This window comes from Poeciliopsis prolifica, unplaced genomic scaffold (genome assembly GCF_027474105.1).
Source record: "Poeciliopsis prolifica strain line A6 unplaced genomic scaffold, Auburn_PproV2 SCAFFOLD006, whole genome shotgun sequence".
NCBI classification, from domain to species: Eukaryota; Metazoa; Chordata; class Actinopteri; order Cyprinodontiformes; family Poeciliidae; genus Poeciliopsis; species Poeciliopsis prolifica.
Window position 1 is genome coordinate 4,356,954 of NW_026562381.1, and position 12,503 is coordinate 4,369,456.

General features: G+C 38.0%; 1 protein-coding gene across 4 annotated transcripts in view; it reads left to right on the forward strand.

Moving 5' to 3' along the window:
• Positions 1-12,503, forward strand: part of LOC129360471 (glycine receptor subunit alphaZ1) — a 107,036-nt gene that overhangs the window by 85,238 nt on the left and 9,295 nt on the right. For all 4 annotated transcript variants that reach the window (XM_055030720.1, XM_055030721.1, XM_055030722.1 and 1 more), the window contains one exon: positions 404-550. In XM_055030720.1, the coding sequence (XP_054886695.1) occupies positions 404-550 (147 nt within the window). The remainder of the gene's footprint in view (positions 1-403; positions 551-12,503) is intronic.

Consider the following 12,503-nt stretch of genomic DNA (forward strand, 5'->3'; position numbering starts at 1 on the left):
CATCAGCTGTTCAAAGATAAATGTTTTCCTATCAGTGTCACAAGGTGAACTTCCAGACTGTGTGTGTGCAAAAGATCCAAAGTCATAATTTAATTAGATTTTATACAGGTGATTGTGTTTTCTTTGTGTTTGACTCAGGGCTACACAAAGTGATCAGTGTAGAGATAAAGAGGTAAAATGACAAGACAGGGTGTAAATTAATTAGAGAATAAGCCAGACAGACTTCGTTTAGCTCCTATCTGTCCAACTACAATATTTCATGATTGAAAAACAGGTAGTGAACCAAAAAAAGCAGAGCCAAAAGGCCTCGAAGCAAAAACCCAGACACAAGGCTCTGTTTATTTATTCTAATTCAGTATATCTGATGTTTGTTTTTGTTTGTTTTTTTCTTGACTGCCTTCAGGTGTCCTATGTGAAGGCCATTGATATCTGGATGGCAGTCTGTCTGCTGTTTGTCTTTTCGGCCCTGTTGGAATACGCCGCCGTGAACTTTATCGCCCGCCAGCACAAGGAGCTGCTGCGCTTCAGACGGAGACGACGACACATGAAGGTAAACGCTTCTGACTTTTCCTCCAAGGACAGGACTGTTCCTCCTGTGTGTCAACTGAGAAATCAGTTGGACTTCATTTAAATTTTTGATTTCATCCTGTGGAGTTTGGTTGCCTGAAACAAAGAATCAGTTTAATTCATGAGGTGTTTGTTTAGTCATGTGAAACAGAGAAGAAAAAAAAATTCTCTCTTCTTCTCCACGCTCAAATCATCTGAAAACATTCAGGTCCTCGCTTGATCCTGGCTTTGTGGAGTACTTATTATTGTCTTGTAGAGAAAGGAGTCATCAATGTTTCATAGGCGGAGCGCCGACTGAAGGCTGAGCCGAGTTTCGCTGCAAAGAGCTTGTTGTGAATTCACAAACATACAAAACATATACAAAAAAAACCTTCTTGTTGTAGAAGTGCAGCAAAAGTCTACCCAGAGGTATTTTTTTATTTGAAAAGGCCATTCTCAAACGTTTTAAAATATATCCTATTAAAATATTAAATAATATGATCATCTAATATTTATTATCTGCAAGCCTAGCTAATTAATGGACTCCCATTAACAGAATAAGGAATTGGAAAAGCTATACTGTAATTAAAAAAGAATGAACTGTTCAATCAGTAATGCCTCTCCAGTGCTGCACTTTAAATATAAAGACACAAAGACGCTCAATAAAAATGTAAATGAATAATTCAAAGTGCAGTATAGTGCATAAACACTCTTAGTAGATGAAACATTATAGTTGTAAACATTGATCTTATTTTGCAATTTGGATTTTTTTATTGATTGTTTGGAGAATCCAAGCAACCAGCAGCTATAAAAACAAAAATACAAATTTAAACAGTAATAAAACATTATGAAGGCTCAAGAAGCATCTGATGAATGTAAAAAACTGAGATTTTATTTTCAGTCACTTCTCTGATCATTGATATGCTATACGTCACATAAGCCATCTTCAGCTTTCTCAGTTTTGGAAGCAATAACTTTCATTGACTGTCAAAACGCTCAAGAACTTTAAATCAGATAACATCAAGTTTCATTAAAAGCTTGGACACCATAGTTATTAAATTTCATTATAGTAGTGTAGATGCATATAAACACATTGACCTCTGCCCCCTTATCTTTAGAGGATTTTCATTTTCTAAATCCATTGTCATTTCTTTTACTTTGTTTTGACTGCAGTATTTAATCTGTGGATTCCGTTTGGCTGGTTGGTTTTATCAGTGCAGGCGGCTGTATCGAATAAGGAGTAAAGCTGTCAGGTCTGCAGGGAATATTGATGCGCTTGCTGATTGTGAAGCTGGCAGACATTGTGGGGTGCAGGGCAAAGAAAAGAAAAACCTCAACCACAAGAGAAGGAACAATGCACCTGCACTTTAAAACAAACAACAAAAAAAATCCATGCAGCTTGGATTTGTGTTTGTGTCAAAGGGAGAGCGAGATTTGTGTCTTCAGAGCCGGTGAGCATGCTTGCATTTCTAAGTGCTGTTGTGTAATTTGCTGTCAAAGGGGCAAATGTATTCGCATTTGATTTAACTTAAGCTGCTCAATTCAGTCTGACACCTCGTGTGCGAGCATCACGTATCAGTTTTCATGATTTTTGAGGACACAGTATCCAGAAGCCCAGGAAGGTGACAGCTAAATTAGGAAGACCCATTTAAGAATTGGGATTAAGGTGGGATTATATCTTGGTTGACTGTGTCATTTAATATTATCATATCCATGCATTTAGACTTCATCCTCCATCATTTTACTGGTTGAGTGAACTTCAATTTGATTTAAGCTTTTGATCAAACAACTGTGGGTGTGATGTAACATGCAAAACAAGATTCACAAGAACAACATTTTTTGACAAATGCTTCTGCAAACCAGAAAATTATGTTTCAGAAAATCTAGGATTCAAAATTTAATCCAAGTTTGAATTGGCTAGTTGCTGTAGTTTTAAGCAGCTTTTCATTAGATGAGACGGTAAACCCAAAAATTATTTAAAACACCCCATTTGTCTTTTAACAAAATTCTAGAATTTATTGATTTCAGCTTTGACCAGAAAAGTATTTCAGAGCTAAAGCTGCTGATTGTTAAACAGCAATACTATAAATGTTTAGAATTTTATCACTTTATTCTAATAATTTTTTTTTCTTCATTTTCTTAGCATGGCCTTAAGACTCCATGGTAGACAACAGAGAGTGTTGGAAGCAATAATCTCCATTGTGATATGACTTAATTTATTCAGCCCTACTTTAAATTGCCATTTACTGAAGTCAAAGGAACTTGACTTCATAATAATTAAAAGCAGAGTTTGACATCTTCCCATAAAATAAACATGAAGAGCTCAAGAGGCATCGAGGGAGAGAGTCAGCAGGGGTGAGAAATATGATAATATAAAAATCTATTAATCCTTAATCCCATTTTTGTCATTCCCAATCCCATGAGCCCTGACGGCAGGTGAAGTGGTGGATTAAACAGTCCGACTGCCGCTGTACTTTCAGGGAGAATCAGACAAAAAAAGCCTCTCAGTCTGTTTTTACGTCTGTCTCAGGGTCTCTCGACTCTCGTTTCAACAGTAGGAGCAGTGGGACCGCAGGCTTGGATCCGACAAACATCTGGCACGTTTGTTGTTTTTTTTCTTTCTCTTTTTTGTGGTTGATGATGAAAGCAGGAGGTGAATCCAGGCTGTGGCTGTGTTACATAATAAGAGTATTTGTCTGTTCAGATGAGGTCAACATGTGAGTGACTTCACAGCTGACAACATTTTGGTTGTTGACAAATTCTCTACAATTTGATTGCTAAGCTCATATTAATAAATAGGTGAGTTAAGGTTTGATTCTTGTATAATATTTTGTTAACCAAGTGGGGTTGTGTCATGTTCCTCTGCAGGATTAGGGCTATTTATTTTTTATTTACAGCCAAATTTGACATTTATTGTACGCCATAAAAATGAAAATAAATTCTCATCCCTTTTTGACACACTTTCTTCCTTTTTTTATGTCAATTTTCAGTTTTCATGCTGAAAAAAATATTTTTTTTAAGAAATATAAACATAATGTTGCCCTGGCAGCAGCAGAGAATGCCATCACAGTCCTCCTCTTCCAGCAGTTTGCAATGCAAAACCGACATGAGCAAACAGTAAGAAGCTTTTCAACTTCTCCATGTAAACTGTTTGAAACCAGGGCTCCAAGAAACTCCGAAAACACATGGAGGATTGAGGGTATTTGCATTTGAAGCAGGACTTTGCATAATTTCATGGAGTTGGAAAAATTCATCAGTCAAAACATTTGTCAAATTCAGCTCCTCTGGTCTTTTCACTCTATTTCAAGCGTATTTTAATATAAAAAAAGAATTAAAAAAAGAGAGACTATGACGATGATCTGATATAAAAATGATGAGCATCCTCAATAAGATGTAGAGCAGTAATCGTTACTGTGGAGCTGTGAAATAAATCTGGTGATGGTGAAAACCCTGAGTCTGACACAGTGAGGGAGAGAAAGACAGACAGTTGTTCGGCATCACGTTCTTAATTAACCTCCCAGGCCAGTCCTTCTAATGTGAGTCTAATGTGATCCATTAGGGATGACTATCAGTCAGGTTTCAGCTCAAAGGAAAGCTTCACCGCAGCATATAGAAACCAGCAGTTTGGGGGCATCAAAGCCCAAGCATGCAGAAGCTGTCAAATGTGCAAAAAAAAAAAAAAAAAAAAAAAAAAGAGCAGAGGAGGAAGGGAAGGCATGTTTTCCTGGAAAATAAACACCTCCAACAAGTGTTTAAGCTGCCTGATCCTTCCCCTCCTCACTGCTGGAGGAGGCAATCACTCTCAGTTTTCATTGGAATCTCAATGATGACCCTTCAGCATTGTGTAATTGAAGTAGTCTTCAGAGAAAGAGCAACTCCTGCTCCTCCTTTTGACTGTTTGAGGCTTTAAAAAAGACAGTGACAGGGGACTTGAACCAATTTCAGGTCAAATCTGCAGCGGTGAAATGAAATGTAGTAGTGAAGGGTGAAGTAATAAACTTCAACTAAGAAGAGCTGGCTTTTTAATAAGTACTCTGGGCTGGCTGAAGCTTTGATTAAATTGCTACTGAGATGAACTCTTCATGGTGTATTTATTGTGCATAACAGAGGGAGGAATATGAATTCAAAGTATGTCACAAAATATAAAAAAAAAATTGTTTTAATTATATTTAGAATAACACATCAAAAAATTAGGGACACCAACAGTTCATTTATATATAAAAAGTACAAAATTTAAAAAAAATTATAACATTGGCAGCTTTTATAGTATAGTTATAATAAGTATACATAGTGAGACAATGTATAATGACTATCCATAGTCAGCATAGCATTCAGAAACAAAAATGCACTAAAATGCTGCACAACAGCAATAAGAGTGCACTCATAAGAACATTAAAAGGAACATAAATAAATAAAAGTAGCACAACAACTGTATTTGTGGAACGGTATAAAACACACTAATTAATTGTGACGTCATGCTATTTTCATCAGATGTAGAGCAGAAATCTATAAGAGCACTTTAATGTCAAGATAAATTATTTCATGAAAGTATAGCATACAGGCAAGGCAAATAAAATATAGAGTTTTAGTGTGTTGACTATGGCTCTAGGGTAAAGAAATGTACTTTATTTTTCACAAACATCATCTATATTTCACAAAAATGACAGTGCAGTCTGCAGTTATGTGTATGTTGCATATTTGTTTTTAATCATACTTTTCAGGTGAAATTAAATTTTACAAGATAAAGAGCCAATAGAAATTCCAGAGGGTGAACTTTCCCCTACATTATTTTGGGATTCGGGTTTTAAACACAGCATAGAGTTCAGTCTCTTTGGAAGGAATACAGAAAAAAATCATTTTATTTTTATCTTTGAAAGCGACAGCAGCAGAATATTGCATGCTCACCTGGTTATCTTGCCCCCAACTAGTACAGCCATGTTCACTTGGAAAAACTGTTATAAAGAAGTAATTCACCCTCCTAATAACCACATGTTTACACATGTTCATGACATGTTTTTGATTAGCTTAGTTTTGCTTTGATCTAGTTTTAAACTGTACTTTTAATTACTATTTGGTTCAAGTTGATCATGTAAAACTGTTTTACAGTTCAGATTTATGAAGAGATTTATTTTTTCTATTGCACCTTATTAAAATGCCTCCCAAAATTGTCCCTTTCCAAATCTCTGAAATTCATGTTCCATCTTCTGCATAAATATAAAAATATCTCACAGAATTCAAACAATCTGTTGTGTTGTGCTTGTTTCCCGTCTTTCCAGGAAACAGGGATGTTCAGTTTGTGCAGATTGCAGCTTGGGCCAATAAATACCCATTACGGCTGCAGACTCATTTGAATTGGAGATGAATGCTAATGTACCATTTCTCTCTGCAGACAGAAGCCAGAGGTTGGTCGGTATTGGGTTATTTGTCCATTCTGAGCAGGGCTTGAACTTCAGTTTGACCGTGTGGGGACCAAAGTTGGCAACAATCACGTTTAACCTTCATCTTGTGGAGACTAGCAGTGACACTGATCCAGTTCAGACTCCTACATGGTTCTGCTGCTGTGCTCAGGTCAATGCTCTAAAGGGGAAGTATTATGTAAAATCCGTTTAGTGTTACATCATGCTATAATGTTATTCCCTCATCAAAAACATACCCGGAGTGATGATTTGATTCTTTCATGCTTGGTTGAGAAATCCTTTAATCTCCTGTGGCAACCACTCAGCTGCCCAAAATGCCTGGTTGGACCTAAACCTGCCTTTGCGATGCAGCTCCTCCTCTGTGCTGCAGTTTCCAAGCATCCCCCAATCAGCTCCTTCAAACTAGCCAGCAGCAATTAGCATAGACCTGGTAGAAGTGTGCATCCAGGAAACTCATTATAGGACCTACTTCTCAGTGAAATGCTGGTAAAAATGTAAATAAAGGGTTAATAGAGGAGTGGTGTTGTAATGACTTTCTGAAGCTGGAGTTTCAGAAAGAGCAGAAGTTTTAAAGAGACATATTTGATACACGGGATTTTCATAATAACTGAAGTTGTTATAAAAGTTACTTGATTATGTTATAAAATGGCACTTGGTGCGTGGAAAACACATAATATTGTCCCTTTAAGAGCATCATCTTGGTAGATTTACAGAAAAATGGTTTGCAATTGTGACAGACATTGACAGTAACAGCTCATTATTTTCTTTTCGATGGATTTATTATTTATGGGAAGTCTCATGGTGACTCTGCCAGGTTAGGAGTGATTTACAGACAGAATCAGTACGTCAGCATGATGGATTTGGATTGTGAATTTACCTGAAGAGTTCCCCATGGAGGATTTATTTACTGTTGTTGTAACATCAACAGTTTGTCTGCATATTGTGGGAAATCTAAAAGACCTGACTGAACGATGTCCTCGAGCGTTTAATGCACCCACCTGCAAAGTGCACTCTGCAGCAGCGAGTGCTTGAAGAGAAATCAAAAGAACAGACAACATGGTCTGATTTCTGGAAGGAACAGTGGAGCTTTTTTTTTTTTGGAAGACTGTCAGACCAGATAAAATGTGTCTGCTTCTGATGGCTTGGCTTGAATTGGCAGATATGTAATTCAGAATTCATGCTTCGGTGCCGCTGTCCCTGCCTTGACATAAATCCACTGCTGCACCTCAGCTCGTATTTCAGTGTTGAACGTGAGCCTGTCGCTGCGATGCAGGTAGCTGCAGCAGATGAAGTGGTCCCCGTTGTGCTGATTTCTGTGGTTTCCACCCTGCTGCTTCATTGATTTGTTAGTGGCACTGATAGTCCAGAGAGAGAGAGAGAACGGACCGGAGCAGGAGAAGTCGGACTGAGGCTGTCTGGTTCAGAAGGCTGTCTAATTAGAAAGACGGAGCAAGAGGACGTCAAAGGAACAGATACTGCAGCCCCGAGAGAACAAAAAGGCAGCACGGCCCCCTCTCTCGAGTGGAGGCAGAGTGACACCCCCCCCTGCTGGGAGTGCAAAGCAACTGTGCAGGGATCAGATCAATAACGCTGCTCTTCCTTGACAGATCGGGCCGCCTGGCAGCAGCTCGCGTGTTTAATGCAGACAAGCTCTCCCTACTGAACGAGAGAGTGATCTTCTTCAGGAATCAAAGAGAAGTCGAACATGACTGCCTCCCACCTCCACTTCAATCACAACTGTCTTTACTTGCAGAATCAGTGCTATAATTGCTGGCAATGCCCGGAATACAAATGTGCATTTTAACACCAGGACAGGTTTTAACTAGAATACATAACTTTATGATAATTATCTACTGGATATTAAAAGGAATACTGTCATAGATTACAGCATAAACGGCTGCATTTAATCACTCTTTGAGAGAAAGACGAACATATCTGATTCAAATGTCTGAATTACCACCTCAAAACTGACCTGGTAAAAATCAGCCCCTTGTTCAACACTTTGTTTCGTCCACAGGGTCTGAACTCTCAGCTGTTGAGAAAATATTGCTTCCTGGATGTGTGGATTTCATTGAGGTTTTGAATTTTACCCAATTTCTAATGTTTGTCTGTGCATGTGATATGCAATGTACCAGTTCAACCAGAAATGACCTGCATTTTATTATCAGAAATTTTGTTTTTACTATTTTTGCCGCTGTTTGTTTCACAAGCTCGTTAATAAATCTCAGTAAATTTGAAAATATGATCAAAAGTGGTTACTGTATGCAGTTTAGTGATACAAAGCACACTTCAAAAAAGGTAAGGGATGTCCTGAAGAAGCCAATTTTAAATAAGAATATTATTCAAAAGAAATATTTGTGTTCTTTTGGCACTTTGTTTGCTGTGTAATACACTCATAACCATACAGATATCTAAAAAGGTGTAATAAATAGTTTTTCATAATCATTTTTATCGTTATTATAGTACTAATACAAAATGTGGCGATAAAATTTTAAGTTGACAGCGTCCACCCCCTAGTTTCAAGTGTTTCAAGATTCACATCTGACTTTTACTTCACAAATGAGACTTGAGCATGTTTAAGCTCCTCCAGGCAGATGACTGTCCTCACTGACTTTCTCCTTTCCCACGTGAGAAACTGGAACAATCTGGAGAAACTCTGTCTCCTGTATCAGGCTCTGTTTTCAGCTCACATTTCTCTGCGAAAAGAGCTGTGGTTTTAAGGAAGTGGTCGGTGGAAAGTGACCACAGATGCCATAGCAGTGTTTGAAAATGACAGCCTCTCATTAGGGAACCTGACTTCCTGATTGATCGGCTATAATCGTCTTGTTAGCTGCGATTAGGTGGGGGGATGCTGTACATGCTGGTTTGCTCAAACTGCCTTGATCTCTCCGGCTGTTCGGCAGCTCGGAGAACAAAGGCAGATAAGAGCGCGCAGAGATTAAGAGGCTTGCCGAGCGCTGGGAGTGAAATCAGCCTCCAGACTGACAGGTCGGCAGTCAACTGGTGTGAAACACTCTTGTGGTCTCCAAATGAAACAAGTGTTTAACTGTTGCAGAGGGTATTGCTGTTATCAGGAACTCTTTCTGCACTGCTCTTTATTCTACTTTCAGTTTTACCCAAATAACTTTCCTATATAATGAAACCTCTCACATCCATTTCAATCCTGACAGTGTCTTGTAAAAGTAAGAAACATGAACTTATGCTAAGGTTTATACAAATGTAATAGGTGAGTCTCTTAAAATTGGAATCTTTCACCTTATTCTTCAAAACGTCTTGAATTGCATCCACGGATGCATATCAGTTTAACGTCTTAGTGTGAGGAAGTGAACTCACAGCAACCAACTGTGAATGTTGAACAAGCTCTGCACCGGGACTATCTCAGTTCTGAACCTCTCAACTTGAATGTTTTTTTTTTCTTGATGATTGAGAAAACTACTTTCTCAGTGATTGAGAAAACTACTCTTTCTCAATCAGAGATTCTTTGCATCAGAATCTCCTGCAAGTGATGAGATTGTGGTGCAAAGAAATGCTGGTTGCACACTTTTACTTGGGACTCACAATTTTTAAAATTGACAATAACGAGTTTATATGAAATCCTGAATTGACGGTTTGATCTTTCAGCAGGATTCTTCACCAGCTCTTATAACACAACATTAAATCAACGGATGGCATTTTTTTCAGGAACTTAATCAGCCACTAAATTGAGTTCTTGTGAGATATCTTTCTGGCATTAGCCTTTTACCTGGCATCTTACGTTAACGTTTTAAAGCCACCCTGTGACCATCAAACAAATTCCCTAGTAGAAGACTTTTGTATCAGCTTCGTGATTAAAAGTTGTTAACTTTATTAATCTTGTAGGTTGTACACACTTTTATTGTGGAAGTGGAAAGTGGATTCATATAAATACTTTAAGAAGAATTATCCTTTTTCCAGGCTAAGTTCTTGATGTATGAGGTTGAAGAAGAGACAGTAAGTAGAATTCATGAACTCCATTTATTAATACCAAAATACAGCTGGTCTATGTCTCATGCTAATGGCACCAAGCAACAGTAGGTAATCCCATTTGTTAGCCTCTATCTAAGCTGTGCCCTAAGGAGGGTGTTCCCTAGTGTGTCATATCCTGTAACCCTAGCTTTGAGGGTGTTTCCTAACACGTCATTTCTTAGCGTTGAACTAGCACAAAGAGATAGAAGAAAAACACAATTATTTATTCTCAACACCCCCTTAACAAACCCTGTAGAGATGACGGATAGATGACTTTACATGTTTCTGCTTTGACTCATCTTTGTAAAATTGATTTTTTTTTTTTCAGAAAATAGAGGCAAAAACGTAAACTCCACTTCAGCTGCTTCAAGCTTCAGTGAGCACTAAATTGATGTTAAATTTGGAATTACGGTTTCGTACATGCAACTGAAAGGATTGTGGCGTCCCTGGATGTTGTTCAGATCTGATGGGGGAACAGAAAGACGGGAGAGGAGAGAAAAAGAACAGCGCAGCAGATCATGTGGATAATCATTCCAGGTCAGCGGCTTGATGAGCCAGAGACATTAACTCAGCTCCTTTTCATGCAGGCAGAGACTCCAAAGGAAACCAAAAGAGAGAACAGGAAAAGCTGGGAATGATGCATGGAGCAATACATTATAACCAAGTGTAGAGATCTGAGCTTTGATTCGCGTCAGCTACTCAGAAACATCTCCTGAGCTGTAGAACAGGCATTCTTGGAAACTCCATAAGCATTCCAGGACTTCATCCCCCCTCTGATGCATCTTGTGGTTTCAGTGACATTCATCTCACTAATTAAATTTGCTTTGACACCAGAATGAATGAACCTTAATGACACAGGTTAATCTGCATTTATGGCCGTGGAATCGCTTCATCCAGTCCACCTATTTTCAGATGGTTCCCATCTCGCATTAAGTTCATAATAATCACATCGTTGCAGTCTCTTTGCATTTTCTTATAAAAAAAATAAAAAATTTTCAACATGTCCTCTTCATGTTGTAAATTTGTGTCACCTATTTGCTAACAATTCTTATAAAGTGCATCTTCTTGAACGATTGTGCAATTTATATGTCACATTTAAGGTAATTAGATTCTTTGGGAATTTAGGATTAATAATATTTGACTTCTTGTTTGCCTGGGGAATAAAATTACTTGACACAATGGCCCATTTCTCAAGCTTCTCTCTTTCTCTCCCTGGGGAAAGGCAATAGGACGTACCTAAGACATATGTGTTCATTAGTTCATAAATTAAAAAATATCTCTTCATCTAAATCTGCCCATATTACATTCAGATTAATCATCACAGTTGGAGGATTTGTTATGCTGTGGGCTTGTTTCTCTTGTAGAGCAGGTTAAACAATTAAAAACACAATTTTAAATGTTAGTTCTTTCAACGGGACGGTGATCCGAAACATATTACTAATAATTTAATTAAATTGCAGCACATGAATCTTAACCTGTCTCCAAATTCTCAGCAACAATGAAAATGCATCATTGTCCCACACTGATTGAGAATTGAGTCTGTTGAGCTGCAGATAAAGTCAAATTAAATTCAAAAAACAGAATACTGTCTGTCTGAATGCATCCTAGTCATTATTGCCTATCATATATTCACTAATCAAAAAAAGAGTCAGATAAGTATGTCAGCGGTTCAAACAAAACGACAGTCATCTCTTTAGAAGTTTTTTCAAGAACTTTTAAAAAATGTCAGTTTCACAGACTCCACTGAGTGTTGAAACGTTTCTCCTGAAACATCTTTAAAAGCTTCAAATGACTTGAATTGACACGAGAGGGAGATGGAGGACAAGAACAAAGAGTATGAAGGACAGTCGGAGATGGATTTACCAGACTAAAGACCACCAAAGGCAAGCTTAAAACATATTCCTTTCCTCATCACTCATCTGGAAACGCTTGCAGAGGGAAATTATGAAGCAGGAAAAGGAATCCCTCCTCACGGCTGCTTCAGCAGAGACTGATTCCAGCGCTAGTTGTGGCTGACGTGTCCTCCGAGTCGTGTTTTATGCAAATGCAGGTCTCTGAAACAAGGATCCAAGGGTAATGTTTGCAGAGGAGATGGCGCAAGCCTGACACCATTCTCTCTCTGCTTCCAGCTAATCTGTTCGATTAATCACATCTGCGACGGCACAGATACAAATGCTTCAATTACAACCTGAAAGCATGACGGATGAGTGAGCAAAGAGGTTCTGTTGCCGTCTTCTTCCCTCCTCTTCCAGTCTATTTCTTTCTACTTTATCCTTTGTCCTGTTTTTGGAGCATTTTGCTAAGACTTTCTTTGCTCAAATGTTTTTATTAAACTGAAAATATTTCATGTCTGTCTTTTTCTCTATTCACTATCTAAAAAATAGTTTTTAGAAGATTAAGGGGAGAAAGGAATAAAAAATGAAGTGTTTTTTTAATAGAAGTGTAAGTATATATTTTATTTAAATCACATGTCGTTTTTATTTTCAAGACAAAAGGATAGTAAAACTCATAGTCAGTGCTAGATTACCAGCTATATTTGAATAGCAAGCATCATGG